Source organism: Rhineura floridana, chromosome 6 (genome assembly GCF_030035675.1).
Source record: "Rhineura floridana isolate rRhiFlo1 chromosome 6, rRhiFlo1.hap2, whole genome shotgun sequence".
NCBI lineage: Eukaryota > Metazoa > Chordata > Lepidosauria > Squamata > Rhineuridae > Rhineura > Rhineura floridana.
In genome coordinates, this window is record NC_084485.1 from 103,313,975 (window position 1) to 103,340,219 (window position 26,245).

At 40.4% G+C, this 26,245-nt stretch overlaps 2 protein-coding genes across 6 annotated transcripts in view; one reads left to right on the plus strand and one right to left on the minus strand.

Annotated features, from left to right (window-relative positions):
* DNAI4 (dynein axonemal intermediate chain 4) overlaps window positions 1–22,825 on the minus strand; it is a 46,186-nt gene extending 23,361 nt beyond the window's left edge. Inside the window, exons 1-8 of one of the 3 annotated variants that reach the window (XM_061633373.1) lie at window positions 22,719–22,825; window positions 10,582–10,703; window positions 9,911–10,097; window positions 7,935–8,134; window positions 5,636–5,742; window positions 4,972–5,128; window positions 3,640–3,779; window positions 35–190 (exon numbers count right to left, since the gene is read on the minus strand). In XM_061633373.1, the coding sequence (XP_061489357.1) occupies window positions 35–190; window positions 3,640–3,779; window positions 4,972–5,128; window positions 5,636–5,742; window positions 7,935–8,134; window positions 9,911–10,097; window positions 10,582–10,637 (1,003 nt within the window). In that variant the 5' untranslated portion in view covers window positions 10,638–10,703; window positions 22,719–22,825. Of the gene's footprint in view, window positions 1–34; window positions 191–3,639; window positions 3,780–4,971; window positions 5,129–5,635; window positions 5,743–7,934; window positions 8,135–9,910; window positions 10,098–10,581; window positions 10,704–11,857; window positions 11,897–22,040; window positions 22,127–22,718 lie in introns of those variants that run through there. The other 2 variants (XM_061633372.1, XM_061633375.1) reach the window with 2 other exon arrangements.
* The window catches only part of MIER1 (MIER1 transcriptional regulator), a 54,364-nt gene continuing 50,620 nt past the window's right edge, over window positions 22,502–26,245 (plus strand). For all 3 annotated transcript variants that reach the window (XM_061633376.1, XM_061633378.1, XM_061633377.1), the window contains exon 1: window positions 22,502–22,591. In XM_061633376.1, coding sequence (XP_061489360.1) covers window positions 22,583–22,591 — 9 coding nt within the window. In that variant the 5' untranslated portion in view covers window positions 22,502–22,582. The remainder of the gene's footprint in view (window positions 22,592–26,245) is intronic.

The following is a 26,245-nucleotide window of genomic DNA, read 5'->3' on the forward strand; positions in this document are numbered from 1 at the left end:
ATTTGAAACTTTTCATGCAGAAATGATAAATTACCTCTGTCCGCAGAAGATATGGACATGGTTCTGTCACGTTCTTTGAATGCAGTGGATTTACTGCTAGTCACATTCAGTGGTCTGGTAGTTTTTTCTGCAATAGCTACTTCCAAAGCATTAAAGGAATCGTATAAATCCCAGGTAGTGGCCATTATCTCTAGAGACAAAGGACATTGTTAGATAATGCTTTGTAGCATAAACTTATAGGAGGTACATATAGAACAACAAAAAGCAACTAAAGAGGTAGTTTCACTTTAAGTAGCAAATGCCAAGTTTCTTTGAATCAGTCCATTTAACCATTTGGGGTAAATGTAACTAGAAGATGTAGAATCCTTTCTCTGTGTGCATATTGTCTCGTTTCTTCTTCAGGATTAAAAAGAATGTGAACAGAGGCATTTGCCAACTTTCTAAATGGTCTTCTCAAATTTCAATGCTTCATAATCTCCTAAAGGGATGTACAATTGCACACCCCCAACACATTTATGGTGCTTCTAGAGTGAGTGTTTTTAGGGCTGCCCACTCATTGTTCTCCCAGCGTAAGCTATATCAGTTTCCAAGCTTGGGCAGGTACATCTCCCTGTCTTCTGTCATGTTAATGTTCACTTACATTTTTACAGGGTAAAGAAGGGAAATTCCACATTAAAGCACCTAGCATGGAAGTACCCAGAGGCAGTGTTCTTGCACAAATCCCCCTACAATTTTGTTTATATATGCAAAGCAGCAAAAAAAATTTTTTAAAAGAGAGTCACTTTCCATCATCCTGAACTGAGTAAAAATGAGGCTCACTTGGATACGACATTGTTTTTTATGCATCAGGAATAGGCAGGCAAAGAAAGGAAAACAATGGAAGACAGAAACCCTAGCCTACATTCATTAATCATTATGGCCTATTATTGTGTTACTGAATAATTCCTATTAAGGCTATCATCTAATCAAAGAAATCTTGCCAACTAACCACATGACTTTTAGTTGATTAGGGATAACTGACTAATTATTCCACCACTTCAGTGTGATATGGGTAAAAATAATAGTTCCAAAGCTAGACACACTTTATTTTTAGATCAGGGATGGGAAACTTGTGGCCTTCAGAAGCTGTTGTCATTCAGCTCCCATCATCTCTTATTGGCCATCCTGGCTGGGGCTGATGGGAGATGGAGCCAAATGACATCTGGAAGGTGACAGATTCATCAGCCCTAATTTAGATAAAGCGCTTGTATTTGTCATAGTAGGCATCATTTTAGAAGAGGCATTCCCCCCTCTATGGGAGAAAAGTGAATTACTCTTTTAGATGGTGCTTGATAGCTGCAACTTTTCTATTCCTTTCTCCCCTTGCAGTGACTTGTGCCCCTCAAACCCTCTCCAAAGGGTTTGGAGACCCCCTGAAGAATGTGAAATGGGACATGGGGGGGCTGCTGGAAAGAGGAGATGGGATGGGAAACTTTTCTTCCATGAATTTCCTTAAATTAACTAATCTGAGGATCCAAGCCCGATTTTGGATAATTCACCCTTCCCCCACCAGATCCCTGTGCCCCATTCCACTAGCCATTAAGGGAGGCTTTTAAGGGGACACAGATGGCTGCAGAGGAGATGAGATGGGAAACTTTCCTTTCATGAACATCCCTAAGTTAACATTTTAGGCTGTGTCTACACTAGGGCATTAATGTGTATGTGGCTCACTGTTTATCCTCACATGAGCACTTTGAATGTTATGCAATTGAAAGCTATCTCCATGTTTCCCATCCACACTCATGAATGGTGCTGGGAGAGAAGCATTTGTGCTGTGTGCTGTTGTCCCATCTCTTCAATTAGAACTTCCCTGCCCACCATAAATTCTTGAAAGCTGAGGTCTGTTGTGGCCATAAGCGCAGGTATTTGTTTACTGTACATGGGTATCTTTTTAAATATATATATTCTTTTAAATACAAGGTTTTCAATCTACCAGATTTGCACAAAGGACCAGTTTTTTAAAAAGTTTTTTTTCTAAGTGTGTGCCACTCCAATACAGGCAAGGATTTGGAGTTGTTCACATGAAAGGGTGCCACTTCCTTGCTCCCCCTTTTCCTTTCCTGCCTCCCATACCTGCAAGGGCAGATATTATTGTTAATATGGCTATTTTTTGCAAGAGTAGCTCTGCACAAAAGAGTTGTTTTAGAAATAAAATTACTATGAACGTGTCTTCAGCAACAACTGAAAAGGCATGCTGCATCTTTTTTCTTTGCACTGATGGAAACAGAATGGAACAAGAGGGTCAGGTGATAGATGGCACACAGTGAAACATCACCACACAAGTTAAAAAAAACAAACACTGTCACAATGTGCTTCTGTGTGTCCACAGTTGGGTAACAAGCAATTTTACATTGGATTTTCTTCCCTTATTGGATTATTTCCAGATCACAAATCCGAATTTTGTGGGGGGAAAGTGCAGGCTGCCTCTTGGGTAAGGAGGACGTGAGGTGAACACCACAACACACACACACACACACACACACACACACAGGATGGGGTTCACGGTCCACTTGTATTCCAATAGTTCGTCTTCAATCCCAATCCACCTTTTTTTGTTCCCGCTTGCTTTTGCGCTTGCCAATTCGATCCTTTTTTTGGTGGTGGTGAAAAAAACATACATAATTTTTAACATAAAATACGTATGTAAATACATGTAAGTTAATGGATAATAGCAATTGTAATTACAATGATAATTACATAAAATCAGGGAGGTTAAAAAAATCATGTTGCTTACAGCCGTGGCCTGCCGCAAGTAATCAGTGCCAGTCCGAAAAGACAGTGACTGTCGGATTCGATACGAAGTCCGATTTAGCGGATATCCTCTCGCATCCCTAACACACACACACGCAAGCAGCTTCAAATCCACATTAAATTCTAGTGAGAACAAGCCCTCAGGCTGCAAGACACTATGTACTGTTTGTAGGCTGCTATCCTATGCACATTTCTTTCATGGAAGTAAATTCCACAGAACAAATGTTTATTAATTGTGAATAAATATGCATAGGAGTGTACTGTAAATTTTGATTGGGACTTTTGTCTTTCTTTGTGTTAAACAAGCTGAACTGAGGAAACACAACTTTCAAAAGCACTTACATCTAGATGCTGTATTCCGTCTGGTAAATTACTTCTATTTCTTTAAATGCTCCATTGAAGGCAGAAGTGTATAGGTTGTCCGATTACAGGTTTAGAGTGACAGGAATAGTACCACCTGCTGAATATCCCTCTGCTTTAAATCTCTTAAAGGTGCAGAAGTTCTCTCCCAAGTGGCAAATGGCAATCCTTTGCCCATACTGACATCCAGATATTTTTATAAGAAGATATTGCAAGTAGGTAGAAGGAATAATTTAAAAAATCATCACAAAATGGCAATGTTTTCTCATTTTTTAACCGAAATAAGGTTCTGTAGCAAAATCTTGGTGTTACAAGTGAATATTTCTTGCTAAATGGAGGTTCACTTCTTGTGAAAAAAAATTAGCTTAGAGCCACATACATTCTGATTAAACTACGCAGGAGTATGGAAAAGACGGCTCTTGGACTTTGCTACAGGTCTTTCCATACCTCCTTTAGTAATCTCCCAAACCTTTCCAAACAATCATTTACCTTTGTCAGCCATGACAATTTTGTCACATTGTACTTCCTTTGTCTTTGGTCCTCCATTAAGTGTTTGCATCATTCTGTTGGCATAACGATCATTGCCAACTTGGTTTTTACAGAGTTCCATGTAAGCTACATTCTTTTTTCTTTGAAAAACAAAAGACATACATGTGTGTGTGTGTGTGTGCGTATGTATATATATATATATATATATTCAAAACAACAACACCTGTGCACATTCCAGCTCCCCCTTGTTTTTTCCCCTTTTGGGGACACTAATTTTCTTATTCTCATAATAAGCATGAGCCTATGGTCTCTTCCAAGTAAATGTAGATCAGTGTACTTAAACAGCATTACAATAGCTCTGGGATTCTTCAGAAGAAGATCTGAAGTTTACCTTTCTCTTACCAGATTGTAAAAATGCTGCAATGCAGTTATATAGCCTTTAGATAAATTATGTGGATTGCCTCCTGACACAGCAAATTACAGGATTCCCTTCAGTGTGTAATCCAAACGGAAACTTTGATCTACTGCCATTTCCTGGTAGGTTAATGTGGCCAAGGGCTTTAACAGCTATAGCTTACTTCCAAGTAAATGTGATTAACAGATTGGTGGATATGAAGTTCTTCACAGTTGGGTGGACTGTGTTTAGGGTTGCAGCCAGAGGAAAGGGGTAGACTTGGAATTCTAGTGGTTGCATTTTTGTTAAATCAGTCAATGCTGTATTATTTTAGCTGACAGAAAAACAGGGCCAAACTCCCATGGTAAAGAGAGTACTTTTGGAATATGTAGTCTTAATACCATGAGACTAAATAGCATCCTAAAGCTGCAATTCTAACCCCACTTATTTGGGAGTAAGGCCCACTGAATTCAGTAGATCAGGAGTAAGAAACATTTTTCAGCCCAAGGGCTGTATTCTCTTTTGGGCAGCCTTCCAGAGCCACATGGTATTTGTGGAAAGGCAAGCATGGGCAGAACAATGCACATACATTTTACCTTTTTATACTAGGCTAGTTTCTACACATACTTACATCCTTCTCTCTGTCCTCCATCAAGGGAAGCAGCAAGCATAGAGTTCAGCTCTAGCTAGGGTAAACACTCAAGGAGGTTGCAAAACAAGGCCAGAATGTGGTGTTGCTTAGGAGGGACTGTGGCCTGAGGAGAGTCCCAGGGGCCAGGTAGAGAAGCTTGGCAGGCCACATTTGTTACCTGGGCCTGAGGTTCTCCATCTCTGTACTAGGACTTATTTCTGAGTAGACCTGATTAGGATTGCATTGTAAATGTCCTTGAAAAGCAAAAGCTATATAGATGTTCCCATTACATAGGTATTATGCCTACCTCACAGTGTCAGCTTCCTCAGACTCTGTAGACACCATGACAGTTGGCATGTCAAATAACCAAATCGTTTCCGTCTCCGTGAGGAAAATATCTACACACTTTTCCAGGTCTCCTTTGGTCAGTTGCTCTGGTACTTCCTCTCGCCTGACCTGAACATCTGCCAAATTAGTATACCATGTGAAGGAATGAAATAATGTTTTGTGCTAAAATAAGTAATAAATTGTATGTAGAAATTACAGCAAATGATTGTATTTGCTATAAGATACAAATTTTTCCAGGAAGGAGTGTTGGGATCAGTAGAGCCTAACTGTACGGTGCAAAGGATGCACAGTTGTTGCTAACTCACATTGTCTTACACACACACATCCCCCTTCAGTAAAATTTGGTAAATGAAATGTAACATCATCACATTCACCATTTCCCTGACCTCTGTAAGTAGCAATCAATGAATTGGAGTAAGGTCAGAGAGACACTAAAGGCAATGACATCACATCAAACATTTGTTTTACCAGAGTACGAGGGAGATATGTACAGGATATGTGGTCAGTAGCAGCCATGCATCCCCATAACATGTGGTTAGCCCCGAGTACTTACTAACTTTGAACACTGTAGGGTATCACATGAGAAAATTATAATTTATTACATTTTTATAAGTCTACTGTACCTGATAAACTAGCAGCTGTGTCTCGTCTAGATCCAGGTTCTACAATTTCTTCTGCCATTGATTCAGTAGAAGTGCTTGACTTTGTTACGCTGCCACTACCATAAGTTCTGTAGTGTTTTTTTTTTTAAAAAAGTGTTAACATGTAGTAGAGGAAGTAAAATAGCAAAGAATGCCAAAGCACCTATAATAGGAATACCAAATTGCCAACTCCCATGGCAGTATAGTTGCCACAGAACATATCTTCTGGATGAAGAACCACATGGCTGCAGAAATGTTTGAGCTATTTCAGACACAGAAAAGGCATATTGTACAGTCCTCATGGGACTGTACAACTTCTGAATTTAGGTATGGGTTCACCTTTGAATGTTTTCCCACATTACAATCTTGAATGTGAAAACATGGGAAGATAATTCAAACATGCATTCCCTAACCTTTATTCTGAAGTGGTACAGTTCTAGGAGGACTATATTGGATGTTTTTTTCTGAATATTAGATGCCATCGTTTGAATTGACTTCCCATGTTAGTGAGGCAGATTACAGTAAGTACAACACCAGTGCCACGCCTAGTGGAGTGCAGGGAGCAGTAGGAACAGCACTTGTCCTTTACTGCTAGGTCTTTACTACATAATCTGGCTGATCTATGTAAGCCAGTTCAAATGTTCCAACAGCTGCCTGGAATTCTGACCACAGAAATGTCCTTTAGCAGCAACCCCACTGCAATAAAATATGAATGGCCTCCAAGTCATTGCAAGTCTGTTCTCCTAGGAGACAGCACTCAGGGCCAGATTAGATGTATCATGAATTGCACACAAGCAATTAACATGCATAGTTAAAAATAATGTAAAAGCCACAAGGAGGACTGGGACCATGGTGCACAGGGAGGAAGCTTAATCCTTCCATCCTTACTGCAGTCCTGATGAAATCCTCCCAAGTTATTTGCCCCAGGAAGGAAGCATCTGTCAGGGTCAATAGGAGCAGTAGTGTAGTGGCAAATTCAGAAATGCAGGGTCCCTTCATGATAGTCACAGCCACATCACTCCCCCCTTTTTTGCTGCTGGGTTGAGAATTAGATCCTTGTTAATGCCACCTCCCACAACAACAGACGCCCCTGTGAACCAATAAGCGAGAAAGGGGAGAGTGTTAGTTATTGAGAAGAGTCTTCTCAGTGGCTGACTCACCTTCTCTCACTCCAATTGGCTCCAATCAGCAGGAAAGGACAGGGAAGCATGCTAGAGGACTCTTCCCAGTAGCTAACACACTCACCTTTCATGCTGATAGCTCTTAGGATGTTGGAGACATAGGGACCTTGCTGGGGCCCTTTTTCCAAAAAAGTAAGGGGTCTAAGACCCCCTGAGATGACTACACCTCTAAATGGGAGCTTCCCTCTCTGGGATAATGACAACTTTGGGACTGCAGTATATGGGCATAATCCTGTCCCCATGAGCCATTGTCTAGGTTGTGCCTGAGTGCCAGGTTCCTACAGAAAACCTGGGCTCATTTAGGGTTATAACAAGTTAATGGAGCCAGTGTTTCTATTGCAGGAAGAAAATTGTTCAGAATGGCCTTTGAGCATTTGGATTCAAGATAGTCTATGAATATTGGAGAAAATTGTCACACTGTGGAACTGATTGGATTGTGAACACCATCTCATTCTTGTGGCTCCATAAATAACTGTCAGTTTTGTTGACATGCCTGTGATGCCTGGTTAAGATGTTAATTCTGAAATTGCGGAATGGATAGGATTGCCACAAGAGAAATCATGGTATTTTAGGAGGAGGAATGTGATACATTCAATCAGTCATTTTTGATAATGAAACAGAAAAGTGCATGGCTCCAGCTTTAACTGCAGTGGTGCAAGCTATAGTTTTCATCATATCTAAATCCAAGCTCATGATCCTTCTAAAGTGTTTTGAACTTACATGGCGAGACAGTGACAGCAATTTAGACTTTTAATCAGAAGAAACCCTATTGTATGAAATGTCCTGGTGCAAAGTCCCTGTAGTAAGAATACAGCCCACGTTACTGAAAAGCTATTGGAATTGGTTTTAGAATTTTCGCCTGTTAAAATTTACAAGTTCTGCTTTTTCTCATAATTTGTGCCCCTACAGCTACATCCAGAGAAATAGCCCATGATGCACCAGACTAAGCTTTGTAGATGTTTGCCCTATTACTCAGCAAATACAACTAAATCTTCCACAAACAAACAGCAATATCCATCAAATCCTTTTTCTAGTACTTCAGAAAAGTACTATATGCATTGCCATTAGGGTCCATACAGTTTTGAGATGCCATGCCATACCTGGAGAATGGACCTGCTAGGCTAATACTGGCTCCAGATGCTTGCTGCAGAGAGAGGGAAGACAAGAATTCACTTGGAGCTACCCCAGCAAAATCTTGTGGTGATAAGATTTTGCTTTGTCTGTGCACAGTCCCAGCAGCACTTGGTTCAGGTTGGTAAAGTGGACGAGGTGTCACATCTTTTCCTAGGTCATCAAAAACCTGTAGATACAATGAAATAACAAAACAAAAATGTATGAGGCCTAGGGTTGCCAGGTTCCTGGCCTGATCCTGATCCTGTATCTTTAGGAGAAGAGAAAGTCAGCCAAGTGCAGGTGTTCTTGCAACACTGTAATGAGAAAAACCAAGAGGTCTTCTGTATCTTTAAAAGTTGTGCAGGGGGAAGGGAGAATTCCACCTTGTGGTTTTTCTCATTACAGTGTTGCAAGAACACCTGCACTTGGCTGACTTTCTCTTCTCCTAAAGATACAGGATCAGTCTCAGGCCAGGAACATGAGGCCACTTGAGCTTTCTCCAGAGCTGAAACCAATGGATACACAGCTAACTATTTATTGAAACTAACAGAACAATCCTTAGCATAGCTATTCAAAAGTCAGTCACATTGAGTTCAGTTGGATTTACTCCTATGTAAATTGCACCCTAACACCCAATCCTATACATTTCTGCTCAGAAATAAGTCCCACTGAGTTAAGTGGGATCATGGCTAAAGTTACTATCCTACGCATACTTACTTGAGAGTCAGTGATTGGATGTATTGGGACATCCAGGTTTTCAGCCATGACAGTAGGGTTGCCAGGTTCATGGCCTGAGACTGATCCTGTATCTTTAGGAGAAGAGAAAGTCAGCCAAGTGCAGGTGCTCTTGCAACTCTCTAATGGGAAAAACCACAAGGCCGGGCCTGGCAACCAAGAGGTCTTCTGTATCTTTAAAAGTTGTGCAGGGGGAAGGGAGAATTCCACCTTGTGGTTTTTCCCATTACAGAGTTGCAAGAACACCTGCACTTGGCTGACTCTCTCTTCTTCTAAAGACACAGGATCAGTCTCAGGCCATGAACCTGGCAACCCTACATGACAGTCTCTTTCTGTAACCAACTTCTCCTTGATGTCTGCATGTCTTGAAGTAGATTAAGCCATTTTCATTTTGTCAGGACTTCATACATGATTAGGACATGGACCAGTTTTTTTTCCCAATTATTGTACCGAATGATTGGATGGGCTTTTAAAATATGATTTTATTTATAGATGCTATTGTTGTTTAATTGTGATTTGAATTGTAGTGGTATTTTTGTAAGCAGTCTTTCAGGGCTATGGGCTATTTGATACAATCAACCAAACATAGGATCAACTGCATATTATTTTATAATGAACTGAATATGTGGGGCAGTGAAGAATCTTCATGCAATCACACATTCATACAAACACACATATAAACTCAACTGAGATGTATAATGAGATCTTTCGCTCACAGTCATGGTGCACCATGGGGAAGTTACATGGTGTACTTTTATATGGGAGAAATAGTACTCATTTAACTGACCAGTGCTTAGACAACCAGTCAGTGGCTTAAAACATGGGGTTGTATCCAACTAAGTCATACTCAGAGCAGGCCCATTGAAATCAATGGAATTAAGTTACACATGTCCATTGATTTCAGTCTGTCTACTCCAAGTATCTTAGTTGGATACAACTCCATGGTTCATTTGATCACCTGCAAATCATGATATGCAGATACAGTTACTCTTACATTCTATAGTAAAATACTTTATTTGATGGCTTATTACCAGGAATGGTACCAAGGAGTAGCACCTATCAGATTTTTTCAAGGTTCCCCACTCATACATATATCCAACTTTAATTAAACAATTGATCCTAACACATGAATTTTGTGTAGCAAATTTCTGGCATCACCAGTAAGCCTTTGCCACCCATTTATTTCTCCAATGTACCATTGTTATTTTTTTAAATGTTATGCTGTTACCTGAACAAGAGGTTTGCCACTTGCTAGAGACCCCTTATCCATAGACCTTGCATCCGAAGAAATCAATATGCTTCTGCGAACCATTGATCCAACTTTGCTGGCCAACATAGTGCTGGTGAAGCTCATTCGCCTACCAGAAGCTGAGGAGGATACCAACTTCTTAATCACATTTTGCTCTTTCGAGTTCCTGGTTTAGTAAAACAAGAGGTGAAATGATGCAGCAGAAAAGTAGCTTCAAAACTGAACCATTTTAAGTTGTCCATTTTCATTAGATTTTTTTTTAAAAATCGTAATTCCTAGAATATTTAGCAGGAAAGGCAATGCTGTTATCCTTTTCAGTAACTGCCACAGAAAACAAAGAGATTCAAACCCAGGGAGTGTGTAGGTTTACATGTGTAGTTTAAGTGTGAGTTTATCACCTTCCATGTATATCCTTGCTGCTATGCCTTCATTCCTCACCTCTCTGCCTCAGTTTCTCTGGTAAGGTCTCACTCTCTCTTTTCTGTCTTTGATTCAGGCAGCTTTATTTTTAGCAGTGTCCCCAAAATTCACAAAAGGCGGAAAGGCTTAGCTGTTACTTCATCACAAAGTAACTTTTCTTGTACTTTTCCTCTAATGCCAAAGCCCATCCTCCTTTTTTACCTAGACTATAGTAACCCATTGACACTTACACATTGATAACGATGCTGTGCCTCTTGCTTTTGTTGCCCATGGCAGTGCTGGACATGGCTGAGCGTAGTGTCTGTCTTCCGGTATGATGAAGCCGTAGAATAAGCAGTAGCCGCTGTTGCCACTAGGGAAGAGAATAATACAATGAAGGGCTGGGACCTTTAAGAAATGGGACCAGCTCAATGCCTAAGCCACAGGGATACTGGTCTAAAATCTGAGCCCCAAAAGCAAAAGACATTCACCACAGCACCTGCTTCTCTCAACAGCTGCTGCTTGAACAAGAAACTGTTTACATGGTTACCATGGCAGCTACCTTTGGAGCATGGAGCCATGTGATTGGCTGTCACTGAGACAGAGACACTAGATCAAAAAACAGATTGGATGTCTTGTATTTGCCTGCCTCTGAGACCTGTTCCTCCTTGCTGGAGAAATATTAGTTGCACTTTCTTGCCACTTGTTGTTGCTGCAGGTGCCAGGAACTAAACTGCAATTGAATCTGTTCAGTTCAAGAAAGTTTATTGCCATGGTCACTCATAGATGTGAATGCTGTTTATTCCCACCACCACTTTATATCATGAAAAATGATGCAATCCACCCCATCTGTGAATTTGACCTACTCTTGTCTATTCTTGTTCTTTCCTGCAGTTTTGGTTGACTGTGTAATGCAATGCCATCACATCTACCAGTTTTTCTCCCTCAGGATTATGTCACATTCTCATTACATCAAAAACTTACCATAGCTTAGTATGAGAAACCTTTGGCCCTCCAGATGTTGCTGAACTACAGTTCCCATCAGCTTCAGCAAGCATTGCCAATGCCCAAGAATTATGGAAGTTGTTCAGCAACATCTAGGAGGACCAAAGGTTCTCTACACCTGCTTAGTGGCAGAGCATATGCTTTGCATGCAGAAAGTCCCAGGATAATTCTCTGATATCTCCAGTTAAAAGGATGAGGTAGCAGATGATGGGCAAGGTCTGCAGCTGAGTCCTTACCAGTCAGAGCAGACAATGTTGGGCTGTGAAGACAAATAGCCTGACCCAGTGCAAGGCAGCTTCCTATGTTCTGATTAGAAAGTGACAGGTATTTTTTTCCATACAATCATGCTAGACACTATTGTCAGGGAACCCGTGTTATTCCTTCACAGAGACCTTCTACAGCAGGGCTGGAGGATTTCAGGCCCAGAGGCCAAATGCCACTCTCTAAACCTCTCTGTCTGCCCCTCATCCCAAGCCACATCCTCTACTGGCCCTGCTTCACATGCTGCTTTAGTGTTTTTACCTGGCTGGAATATGTCCTCAAACTCCGATAGTGCCTCTTGCTTCCCTGGTTAGAGGATAGAGAGGTATGTGTGATATGTGCAGGAACTAGCCTACTGTACAAAAGTAAAGTATACATTAATTGCTCCACCTGCTTTACCTCTGGCTCAACCAAGCACTGGCGAATGGCTCCCAGAAAGTTGGGCGGAAGGGGATGTGCGTCCGAAAAAGGTTTCCCACCCCAGTTCTAGAGTCTTTCTCTGAGTGCCAGAGCTATACTCCAAGCAGGAGACAGGAACCATGCAAATATTAAGACTGTGATTACAACAAATCCATGGTTCTATTGTGCTTGATTGTGTCAATGTGCAGTTTATCCATGGATTCTGCATTGTTTCAACTACTGGTTCTAAGCCCGTTTCATGACAGACAGATGTGATCACTGTGGATACCACACAGCAGGTTAATTATGTAAAGGTTATTATTACATTAGACATATGGTTGTACAGTTGTAAATCTTCTTAGGAGTTGTCTGTTTCTTCCCACCACTTTGCACCACTTCCCTGCTTTCCCTCTCGCTCTGCTCCACCCCGTTGAAAAAATGCACCAGCATTCTGAGCAATCTGGCACAAAAGATGTCATAAGCATCTGCCGCCCTGGGCTCCTGCTGGGAGGAAGGGCGGGATATAAATAAAATAAAATAATAAATAAATAAATAAATAATAAACATGGAGGCATTATCAAGATATGGTTGTGATAGTGTAATGGAAGATTGGTGATGCACCTACAGTGTTGGTGTTGCTTCCTGTTGAGGATTGAACTCATAATGTCTACTTTTTTGTATTTCTTTATGGTTTGTTTGCAGACAGTTATGTCTGTTACACACTGTTGCATTTCTTTTCTTACATTTTTTGCAAACAGTTGCATTACATTTTCACCCCCTGTATTTTAATATCTAACAATCATTTCAGACATATTTCTATTCATGCAACCCAAGCCTATATGTGTTAACTCAGGAATAAATGGGAGTTTACTCCCAAGTAAGCATGCATCCAGGCAGCCCAGTACTATGAATGTTTATTTGGGAGTACATCCAGCTGGGTTGAGGGGTACTTACTCCAAAAGTAGGTGTTAATAGAGTTATAGCATGCTGCAGTCTTAAGCACATTAAACAAGGTGTAAGACCCGGTGAACACAGTGGGATTTACTTCTGAATAAACATGCATGGAATTGCACTGTTAATTATGAGTCTCCTTGCTGGCAATGAAAGCCAAGCATATAGAAAAGGATGATGTAATTCCATAAAACAACTTACTTTTAACTGCAGTCATATTTCTACTATGGTGCACTTGAGGACAATGGTTAGTCACACAATTTTATGGAGTGCGGATCTTTTTGAACTAGCATATAAAACCTAATTTAATATGCAGCTGAAAATATTTTAACCTGTATAAAGATATAATACGGATTATCTGTACAAGTTTCAGAAGAGAGAGAAAGGTCTACCTGTCTATTAGTAACATCATATATATATGCAGTTCTTATGTCAACATGAGATCTATTTTTTTAATCTAAGTTTTATATTGTTAGATTTTGAATCAGATGAAATAGCTTACTAATACTACTTCATCTTATTTCTGTAAGACAGAAAATTCAGAGTAGCCTTGATAGGAATTTTACTCAAAATTTTACTCAAAAACGGAGCTTACTCCCAGGTAACTTTAGACAGGGTTGGAGCCTCAGTTACCGTTTAGACTAGAGTACAGTCTACTGGAGGATGGTATGGTATCAAAATTATTTTGTTCAGTTACACATTTATAAACTGCATAGATAATAAGATGCAGAGGCAAGCACACAAGATGTTTCAACTTCTGATCAATTTGAATCAGTTACGAATATGCATGGAATTTAATTTCACTTGTAAAGATGGCAGCATTAATCTATGTGGTCAACACAGCATTAATAGCCATGTTTTTTTTAATTCATAGGAAAATTTAGAACATCAGTGCTTGTGCAACAAATGGTGTGTGCCCAAGGGAGCAATCAGAAACAAGCAGTTTTATTTCCTATATAACAGGCGTATATCATGCATTGAAACTGTGCATCAAGGTCATGAAATGGTCTACAAATGCATTTTAAAAATATGGTATTCCTAGTTGAACAAATCTAGGGAAGGCATTGTTGGTCTAGGTCCAGCCCTGCTCATAGACTACAAAAATTATTTCATAGTGCTCAAAGGGCACCTATGGATATCTATGAACAAATGAAATGCACAAACATTTATTTCCTCTGAAGCACCTCACAAATTATTTGATGACGTGCATACCTGTTTGTAGTCAGTAACACACTGGGTAAGGGTGAACTGAAACACAATACAGGTAAGGTAGAGTTGCTTATGGTAGGAGGCTGAGCAACCTGGCAAATTGTGGATTTGCCTGTCTTAAAAGGAGTCACACTCCCCCTGAAAGTTCAGGAGTCTCCTGGATGCTCAGATAGTGAACATGGTCAGGAGTATAATGTTAGCTAGTGTGCCAGTTGCACCTTGGTCTGGACAACAAGGACCTTGCTGAGTATTTCATACCCTGATTTGACTTCTCTAATGTGTGGGGATGGCCTTGAAGATAACTCAGACATTTCAAGAGGTCCAGAATATGGCAGCCCATTTGTTGATCTGGTGCTAGATGAAGAAGCATATTGCACCAATTCTGCAAGAGCTCCACTAGTTTCCTGATTCAAGATACTTGTTTTGAGCACAAAATCTCTGGGATATCTGAAGGAACATTATTCTCCTATGACACCCTCTCCCCAATAATTGAGATTAAGTGTTGATGTCTCACTGCAGATTCCACAACTAAAGAAGGCAATATTGTCAACTTATGGAACTTCCTTCCTAGAGAAACCTGCAGAACTACCCCCTAGCCTTTTTAGAACTTTTGGGTTCTAAAGGTTACAACACATTTCTTCTCTGCTGTTGAAAAACAGCATAGGAAAAAATCATAGTATCATGGTGATGTTTTCCAAAAAGAAAACAAAATTCTTGATTCAGGCATCAGATGAAGTAGAGATAGATTTGATACTAAGGGCAATATGAAAGATAACTCTACAATGCTGTGGGATTTGAAAGAGACAACTGAACTACTCTTAAAGAATTGTTGACACTATAGTAACTTGCAGCACATTTGCACTTCACAAAGAAATCAACTCTCAACTGAAAATAACTTGTTCAAGACATTTAACCGCAGACAATTTGATTCTACAAAAAAAATGGGAGCTTTTGAAGATGTATCTTTTGTAGCTGAAAACTGAATTACAGTGATGCATCTAAGGTTTTGGACCATATTAGGAACTGGTATGTAACATTCTCAATACATATAACACTGAAATTAATTTTTAAAAATATCTTGCAGTCATATTTGCCTTTGTGAAGATTGGCAATTATTAGCACTAATCATGATTTAGGAAAAGAATCAACTTAGAATTATATTATTATGACTTCATATAGAAAGAAAAAGTAGCAGAGGAAACATTTCCAATAAAGTCAAGATGCTGTTTAAATAATATTTAATAGCTGAAATACTGTCTGCATCATTGTATTATCATATATACAATACATGTTAATATATGATTATGCTGTCACAATGCATGTTACATTGTGTACTAACATGCATTGTGATAGTATGGTAATTGGTTAGTTACAACATAATTTTGTAAGTTTAAACTAGGAGGATAGCTTAATTGGAAGGGGCACTGGTATAACTGATGGAAATATTCCCAGTCCTTTGTGCTCCCCACACTTCTCTTTTATGATTTTCTTTAGGAGATGCACTACTCATATACAATATTGGTCACATCTACACCATACATTTAAAGCACATGGCTTCCCAGAAAGAATCCTGGGAACTGTTGCTTACTTGTCACAGAGATACACTTCCCAGCACCCTTAACAAACTACAGTTGCCAGGATTCTTTGAGCCTGAAGTGTGCATTAAATGTATGGTGTTAGTGTGGATGTTACCAACAGGAGCAGACACTTCTCTGGGTAGTCAAAACGTAATTGCTTTTCAGTGTTAACATTTTTCTGGAAAGTGGCAACCCATCCCATGGGACCCAGGATGTACAAGTCACACAGTCCAGAGCAGGCATGTTTAAACCCACTGAAATAAATGGGCTTAAACACATCTAATTAAATACACGTATTGGTGAATAATAATTAACCAAAGCAAAACAGTTAAGATCCATGTGAATCTCTAACACACAAATTATAACCCAAATGGCTGGGTACAAGAAATAAACTAGAGCTCTTTAATAAAAATTAAAAGCCCATGATGCAATTATAATAGAGAGTTTATTTCACTTCATCACTTGATTCTCTGTGTATTCTAAAATGTTCTGATTGCACTCAAAGTTAACTTACTCTTCTGAATCTAGACATATAAATGATAATCCATAAAACTATAATTCACTTTATGTGCATGATAATTCAGACCATTCCAGTTTTAAATTATCTGAATCAAAACAATGGCATCCTGATCCAAATTATTTGCACTGGCTTATCTGCCTGCAATTCTGGCAAAATTCCCCTGTGACATAGTTAGGAATTCATGAATTCCCCAATAAGGAGACATGTCCAGGCAAGTTAAAACCACACCTCTGATTTCAGCTTTAAAAAGGCTTATTATGCTAAAGCATACTTACATAGGTTTATTGAAATCCCATTGGTGTTACATACAGATTTAGTGAAGGTGAGGGATTTCAAACGATGACACTGTAAGGCTGCAGTACTATGTACTCTTAATTGGGAGTACCCCAGTGAGTTCAGTGGGACTTATTCTTAGTAAACATGCTAGGACTGGGCCACATGACTGCAATCCTATATACCCTTACTACTGAGCAAGTCCCACTAAAATCACCAGAACTTGCTTTCAACTAAGCATGCATAGAATTGAATTGCACAAATAGCCAAGAATATCTGGTTGCACTATTTACAGATTGCAGCCTGAAATTTCTGGTTGCACTCTGCACATACCTCCTTGACTTCTTTTTCAACCTAATTTGGTCATGGTGCGAAATTGACCCTCAGTTCTGCCCAAAGTTGTAAACCAGCTTGTTTTGCTGCTGCTTTACTACTTTGACTGACAAAAATCATATTATGTGATCTAAGGAGCAACATATTCTACTAGACAAGGAGTTCCCAAAATGTGGTTTGCGCACCATGAGAGGTTCACAAGCTTCATTCAGGTGGTCTGCAGCATGTCTATGGATTTGTGGTTGTAGATGTGGAATGGCACATTCATTGCATTAAATATTCATATGGATTTTTAATTATATGTTATTGTTTCTTTTATTTCTTGTATTTTAATGACGCCCCACTTGCTGCGTAGCTGGACGAGCGGGGCATAGTTGCAGATGGGGGCGAAGCTGCAGCCGCCATCTTTAATGAGGGCAGCGTTGCGCGTTGTGGCCATTACACGAGTGCAATGTGCAGCGAGGAGGGACAGAGCCTCTTGGCCTATTTAAGTCCAAGCTGCCCCTCCTCTTTGCCGGCGCGACACCCACCCCGCCCGCCCTCTTTTATGGTGTGTTTATGGGTCGCTTCGGGGCCGAGTAGGAGTTTTTATCCTGCCCACCCTGGTTGGTGGGCAGGTTTTTCGCCTGCTCCACACTCTGAGGGTAGGAGGGAATCCAGTTAGGGGGTGTTGTAATTAATAGGTTGTTTTGGCTGATTCGGCTAATTTGACATGTTTGAAAGGTTAATGCCCTATAGGGCAGTTTATTATGACACTGGTGCAGGAAGGTGCGGGAAGGGAAATAGGTAAGGACAGCTAGGTGGTCCACTTAGGCACCTTTGCAGGTGATTGAGGGCAGGATATGGGCTACTTCTGGGGCCAACTTATCTCATCCACCCGAGGGTTGTACGGCCCCAGGGGGGATGATGTGGCCCCCCTACTCACCTACCGGGTGTGGCCGGGGTAAGGGGTAAGCAAAAGGGGCTTGCCCTTGCCCCAGCAGGGGCTGGTTGCCCAAGAGCTGTGTGGCAAGATGCTTGCTTATAGACAGTTTCTGCACCTAGGTTTCCCTCTGCAGGTCACTTTAAATTGGGTTTTTGTATTCTATAATTTTAATAAAGTGGCCCTTGTTCAACCCAAGCTGATGTGTCTGTGTTTTATTTTGCCCCTCGACTGCAATTGTATTACCATTTCAATTCTAAGTAATACAATAAAATACAATATATAAGAAGTAAAAGAAGAAATAAAAATACAATTAAAATCACACAGGAACTAGCATAGCACATTACAGTTACTAAAAGAGGCAGAAAAAGCATTAAGTGGCCCATCAAGAACATCAGCAAGTAGTCCATGGAGGTGGGGAAGTTGGGCAACCACTGAATCACCCTAAGGTCCCCTGACCTTGTCCAAAGTCCTAGGTTCAACCTTGGCTCCATCCAGGGAGCAATATTTTTGAAATCAAATGCTGTCAATTTTAGTCTACTTTGTTAGTAACAAAGAAGTATGAAATTTCCTTAAGTGTGGGGAAATTTGTTTAGGAGAGGAATTTTATTTTAAAAGAGGGGAGAATTTTCTGAAACAGTAAGCACGTAGCTGCTTAGTTTTGCCAGTTCACGATAGCCTAATTTCCTGTTCCTGTATTTCTCTCACTTATGCACTTCATTTATGGGTACTGTTCCCCTCAGGCTGAAACTGCCATTACTAGATGATATATGAGCAGATATGTTTAGGATGTGATGCCAATAAATCCCTAATCAGATCTTCCAGCAGTTTTTTTTTTAAGGCAAAAAGCTGCAATGGGGAGCACAGGATCGTGTCCTGGCATTGAAGATTTACCTGTTCCTCATGCATCTTCCAGATTTATTTATTTATTGTTACATTTATATCCCACCTTTCTTCCAAGGAGCATAAGGTGGCATACATGGTTCTCCTCCCTCTCCCTTTTATTCTCACAAAAATCCTATTAGGTAGGTCAGGTTGAGAGACAAGTAACTGGCCCAAGGTCACTCAGTGAGTTTCATGGCTGAGTAGGGGTTTGCACCTGGTCTCTCTGATCCTAGTCCAACACAACCACAATGCCACATTGGCTCTAACTAACATTCCTCCCTGTCCCGCAGGGAAAAACAAACATCATTTGTGTTGTTATGTGCCTTCAAGTCGATTACGACTTATAGCGACCCTATGAATTGGCAACCTCCAATAGCATCTGTCATGAACCACCCTGTTCAGATCTTGTAAGTTCAGGTCTGTGGCTTCCTTTATGGAAACAATCCATCCCTTCTTTGGCCTTCCTCTTTTTCTACTCCCTTCTATTTTTCCCAGCATTATTGTCTTTTCTAGTGAATCATATCTTTTCATTATGTGTCCAAAGTATGATTACCTCAGTTTCATCATTTTAGCTTCTAGTGACAGCTCTGGTTTAATTTGTTTAATTATTTGTCTTTTTCACAGTCCATAGAATGCGCAAAGCTCTCCTCCAACACCACATTTCAAATGAGTTGATTTTTCTCTTACCTGCTTTTTTCACTGTCCAACTTTCTCATCAATACATAGAGATCGGGAATACCATGATCTGAATGATCCTGACTTTAGTGTTCAGTGATACATCTTTGCATTCAAGGACCTTTTCTAGTTCTCTCATAGCTGCCCTCCCCAGTCCTAGCCTTCTTCTCATTTCTTGACTATTGTCTCTCTTTTGGTTAATGACTGTGCCAAGGTATTGATAATCCTTGACAAGTTCAATGTCCTCATTGTCAACTTTAAAGTTACATAAATCTTCTGTTGTCATTACTTTAGTCTTCTTGATGTTCAGCTGTAGTCCTGCGTTTGTGCTTTCCTCTAACTTTTATCAGCATTCATTTCAAATGATTACTGGTTTCTGCTAAGAGTATGGTATCGTCTGCATATCTTAAATTACTGATGTTTCTCCCTCCAGTTTTCTCACCTCCTTCATCTTGGTCCAATCCCACTTTCCGTATGATATGTTCTGCGTACAGATTAAACAAATAGGGTGATAAAATACAGCCCTGTCTCACACCCTTTCCGATGGGGAACCAATCGTTTCTCCATATTCTGTCCTTAGAGTAGCCTCTTGTCCAGAATATAGGTTGTGCATCAGGACAATCAGATGCTGTGGCACCCCCATTTCTTTTAAGGCATTCCATAGTTTTTCATGATCTACACAATCAAAGGCTTTGCTGTCATCTGTAAAGCACAGTTTGATCTCCTTCTGAAATTCCTTGGTCCGTTCCATTATCCAATGTATGTTTGCGATATGATCTCTGGTGCCTCTTCCCTTTCTAAATCCAGCTTGAACATCTGGCATTTCTCGCTCCATATATGGTAAGAGCCTTTGTGGTAGAATCTTGAGCATTATTTTACTTGCATGGGATATTAAGGCAACAGTTTGAGAATTACTGCATTCCCTGGGATCCCCTTTCTTTGGAATTGGGATGTATATTGAACACTTCCAGTCTGTGGGCCATTGTTTAGTTTTCCATATTTGTTGACAAATTTTTGTCAAAATTTGGATAGATTCCATCTCAGTTGCTTGTAGCGACTCTATTGGTATGCCATCTGTTCCTAGTGATTTGTTTCTTCCAAGCATTTTAAGAGCAGCTTTCATCTCACATTCTAAAATTTCTAGTTCTTCATCATACAGTTCCTCTGTGAATGAATCTGTCATCCTTGCATCTCTTTTATAGAGTTCTTCAGTGTATTGTTTCCATCTTCCTTTTATTTCATCTCGGTCATTCAGTGTGTTCCCGTTGATTATTCAACATCCCTACACTTGGTTTAAATTTCCCTTTCATTTCTCTAATCTTTTGGAATAGGGCTCCTGTTCTTCCCTTTTTGTTGTCCTCTTGTATTTTTATACAATAACCATTGTAATAGTTTTCTTTGTACCTATGTACTAGTCGCTGTATTGTTGCATTTAGGGTTCTGATCGTGTTTCTATCTGCTTTTGCTTTCCTTCTCTTAACCACTTTAAGAGTTTCTTCAGTCAACCACTGAGGTCTTTCTCTCTAGAGGTATTGTCTTTTTGCATTCTTCACTGATAATGTCTCTGACTTCACTCCATAGTTCTTCTGGTTCTCTGTCAACTAAGTTTAAAGCCTCAAATCTGTTCCTTATGTGATCTTTATATTCTTCTGGGATGTTATTTAAATTGTATTTTGGCATTATGCTTGCTTTGTTGTTCTTTAGCTTTACTCTGATTTTCAATCTGACTAGTTCATGATCTGTACCACAGTCTGCTCCTGGTCTTGTTTTCACAAAGTACAGAACTTCTCGATCTTCTGCTACCAATGATATAATCATTTTGATTCCTAAATAGACCATTTGGTGATGTCCACGTGTACAGTCATCAGTTGCTCAAAAAATGTGTTTGCAAGAAACAAATTATTGGCTACACAGAATTCAATAAGTTTCTCTCCTGCTTCATTTCTATCTCCTAAAGCCCCATTTCCCAACAATTCTTAGTTCTTCTCTGTTCCCTATTTTTGCATTCCAGTCCCCTATGATTATCAACACATCTTATTTTGCTGTGTGATCAATTTCTTCCTGTACTTCTGCGTAAAATCTCTCCAATTTCTCTTCTTCTCCGTTTGCCCTTGGATCACTCGCTCAGACCTTGCGTTATAGTTCTTGTTTTTGCTATATCGCTTCTCATTATTAAAGCAACCCCGTTTCTTCTTGATTTCTCATTTCCTGCATAAAATATTTTGTAGTTGCCTGATCGAAAATGTCCCATTCCTGTCCATTTTAATTCACTCACGCCAAGTATTGTAATGTTGATACGTTCTATTTCTTTCTTGACAATGTCTAACTTTCCCTGGTTCATGCTTCTCACATTCCATGTTCCTATTGTGTGCGTTGTACAACTCCGGACTCTCCTTTCGCATCTTTTGCACCTATGAACCTATCATTGGGTGTATGTATTTCACGTTTCCATGACAAAAAACTTGGTATAACATTATTTTTTAAATGTAAGGTCGGAAAGAAATTTTCTGCTATTCCTATGTGCATGGAGGGAAATGTGTTGGGGGGGGGATCTACAAAGAGGTGTGGAACAGAAAGAAGCATAGCAGCTGAGCATAATCTTTTGACAGGCACTGGCACTGGCCAGGTTGTGTGGCCAACTTGAATCGCAACGAGGTTCCCATTTTAGTAACGTCCACGTAGGCTGCAATCCACACTCACCCAGGAGTAAGTCCCATTGACCTGAATGAACCTTACATCTGAGTAGACACGTACTGGACTGCAGCCTTGCTACATCTGAGTTTCTGTCACCTCGTAGATGCCATAAGAACTCTGCTTTGGCTAATAGAGAGTACGTGTAAGTGACAAACTAACTGAAGCAGTAGGAACACCAGCCCCTCCTTCTCTGCGGGTCCCGAACAGACCGTTCCTACGGTTAGGAGGGGAAGAGGAATCTCTCGAACGCTCGGCGCTGAGGAAAGGCTGGAAAGCGAGCGCTTCAGTCTTGTGACTGGTTGAGGCGCTCGCGCTCGCAGATAGAAAGAGGAGGGGCGGTGTCGCGGGCGCGCCCACCTCGTTTGCGTGGTGACGTTGTGCCTCTCCCCCCCCCGTGGATCCCCGCTCCCTCCTTCTACCACTGCTGCCTCAAAGACCGTGACCCGCCGCTGCTGCTGCTGCCCTTCCGTGCTATTTCCTCCTCCTTCGCCGCGGCGGCGATGTGACTGCCCTCTCCTGGCTCGGCCCGCCCCAGCTACGAGGCGAACATGGCGGAGGTGAGCGAGAGCCGCGGGCGGCGGCGAAGGGAATGGAAGGGGGAGAGATGGGGGGAGGAGGAGGAGGCCGGAGGAAAGGAGTCTAGTCGGGGCCCGGCCGGGAACTTGTTGCGCGGCCCCTGCCTACCTCTGTGCTTTCCCTTCCTGCAAGTTAGTTGCAGGGGGTGGGAGGAAGGTCCCAAGACGGGCCTGGCTTGTTGTGCGTGGAACTTGGTGTTCCCTGAGGTCCGTGAGGACGCACCGGCCCTTCAGGAACTTGAGTGGATGGATGCGGAGGGGGGAGTTGGGAGTGAGGGGTGGTGATGGAGGAAGTATCGGCTGCTTTCATTGGGGCGGAGGAAAAAGGTTGTTTACCATTAGAGGGGGGAAACTGCTGAATTTTGGGATTGTCAGGATTTACCCAAATTGTCGCCTCCCTTATTTCCATAGAAGGGGAAAGTAGAGGCGAGAAGGGATGTTCTTGGGGAATCAAGGAAGCTTTACTTTTTTAAAAAGATGATCTTTAATTCTCTCCTTCCTTTTCATGGTAGGAGATTTCAGTCATGTCTCTTAGAAAGGGAAACCTGTTCCCTCTATAGAGAGAGGTAGTATGCAGTTGGGCTAGTATTGGTCTGACGCATTGCATTGTAAAAGCCTAAATTCTAAATTAGGCTGCAGTATGATGTATTATTATCAACAGTATCATTACGTTTGTATTCCTTCTCAGTCTGAAAAGCTCAGAGTAATGTGTTAGCTTCACATTGCTGTAATGTGGAAGCTTAGGCTCAGGAATGTCATTTGCCCAAGGCCACTGAACAGAGATTTGAATTATTATTTCCAATTGGTTCCCACTACCATTAAATTGTTTGGAGTGTGTGTGTGTTTGTCTCAAAATGGGAAGCAGTCTATGATGCTGAAATTTGCATGTCCTTTAGAACACAAAAGTTTGAAGTTCTTTGGTTTAGCAACAAGCTCCTTAAAACAGGCATGTAAAAAGTTGTTTACTTAGGCCCAGTTCAGGTGTCATATCCAGGGAGTGATGCAGTTTACATGGTGCCCCCACCAAGGACCTAAAAAAGTGACATAGGTGTTCCACTGCCTTGTGGAGACAGTGACATCATTCATATCATGTGATCTCTCCCCCCCCAACTTTTTTGAGGGAGCGGAATCATGTAAATCAGACCAATATCCCTATTGGCCTCTGCATGGTGTGGGTGAGACACATGTACCTTTAGATATATGATGGATAGAACAGGCACACATCTGCTGTACCTCACATGGTGCATTACTTCCTAGGCCCTTCTGTCCTGAAGTAAAGAACACTTCTTCATGACCAGGCTTTATAACATTTTCTCCATTAAATTTTTTTGTTTGTGGTATTTGGTGCTCTACTCTTCAATCCCCGTAGGGATTCTTAGAGTGGTTTAAAAGGATTTTTAAAAACTTAGTAAATGGAACAATATAAAAAAGCATAGCAATAAATAAGATCTAAACATGGGCAGGGGAAAAACTTTACCTGGTGTCAAAAAGACCATCAGATTTAATACCAGATCAAGTAAACCCCCTGGGGATGGCATTTCAGAGCTGGGGCACCTCTTCTGAAAAGACCACAAATAGGCATATATGGGTAGGTGGACAAATTCAGAAATATTGTGGGCTACTCACTTGGGTGGATTTATTAAGGCTGCTTTTAATAAAGCGCCTTTATTCGAAGATCAAAGTTAGGAAGGTCAACTTTAAAGGCAAACCTTTGTCATGTAACTTTTTTGGTATAGAGATGGTGCTTCCCTCCTAGATTTGATTGAGAGAAGGCATTCCATTCCATTCCAACATGTATCCTGCCTAGCAATGGGGTCCATTGTCTGGTGCCAGGTTGAAAGCATTCTGCTGACCTAACACACCAGTATCGATTCGAGTTCATTCTTTGTCTTCTATCTGTTGCTTTTACCATGTTTTTTCTTCCCCAAAACTATTGATATTAATACTGATATTTTGAAAGGAAATATTGATAAAATAATTATTCTTAATACTATATTTGAGGTGGGTTTTAAAAAAAGTTTTTGAAAATAGCCATGGAAAATCACAACATAAAAATCCCATCCACAACTATAGACAATAAGAAAATTAATAGAAGATTCTGTACCAAATCCAAATAGGGTGGAATTCTAGCACATCCCCTAATCCTGCCCTATCAGACTTCATACTTTGTATGAAAGTATCTTTTTGACATAGATATATTCACAACTTCATATATGTTTCATAGGCTTAGCTTGCATTTCACTTTCTATCATAAGAAGTGTAGTGGGGCCTTACTGCTCTTTCACTTTCTGTTACTAATATGTCACAAATCTTAAGCCTGTATGTGAACATGCAGGCTCTATATTTGAGGCTCAAAAAGGTGAAATGTAGATATTAAGATTCATTAGTAACTTGAGAATTTACACGTAGGTGCTAGATTCAAATGGAAAATTTCCAGCAGACTCGGGTGTGAGTTAAAGTTTTCAAAATTGGCATAGAACCTGGTAACCACAGCATTTTGGTTTTGGCAGTATACTGTTGCCATATGTGTTGACATTATATTGTTGACTGAGTAACGTGATAGTTTTAGAATAATTACAAAGTCATCAAGGTTTCATGGTAGTTCATTGTGGTATGTGCTTTTGGGACATTTGTGCTGATATCACAATTTTTTTTACAGAAAACAAATTAAAAAGGGGATTATGATACACTATAATCTGAAGAGAGTTCATAGAAACCCTGTACATTTTAAAACAAAATCTTTTTGCTGGTGTGCGTATCTTCACTGACCATTAATGTATTTCAAGTCACTTTGGTGGTTTCTTGGTACACCTTGTCTTCGGTACTTACATACTAGTGTGGTAAGGCACTGGCTATTATAGGAATATAAAATAATTCATATATGTTAATAAATTATTAGCAGCATACTTTCAATTCCTAATGCACTTTGGAAATGAGTATTTGTGTGAGCACAGAAGACGTAATGGGCTCTTTGGGAGGAAGTGTGGGCTATAAATTTAATAATTAAATTTAAAAAGTGGAACAGGTAGAAACATTCCTTGCTCGTCATGAATAGTGAGGTATTATTGCACTATATCCTCACAATCTAGAAATGCTCCTGTTCAGATGGCTGACTGGCCAGCCAGACATGCCATCCTTCAGAATATTCCATTCTTCCACCATTTCCCATTTCTGTTGCATTTCAAACCAACAGTAAAGTGATCTGTGACTACTGACCATGGTTATTTCTCTTTAAAAAAATTTTTTTGCCCACCTTTTATTTTAAAAAAAAATTGTGCTTCTAAAAAGCTTGGGATTCCCCCGAGTATACGAATCTTCCTCTTGTGTTTCTCGGTGACACCATTTTGTCTTCAGTGATGTCATTTTGTCTTTGTCTGCCCAAGAGTTTACTATTAGACGGAGTGATTGCTCTTGCCTCCAGAAAACCTATTTCAGACACAATCTATGTCAATAGTAAGTCCTGGTCATTGGTCATACTGGTATAATTTACAGGTGAAGTGGACTAACTTGATGTGGCCTGGATTTTCCAAGGTGAAAAAATCAGCCCTACCCTGATAGATGTATGCCACTGTGGTTAAACTGTGCCTTTGTTTCCTCTGCCAACTTTGCATGAATTTCAGTTACATTTTTACTGTA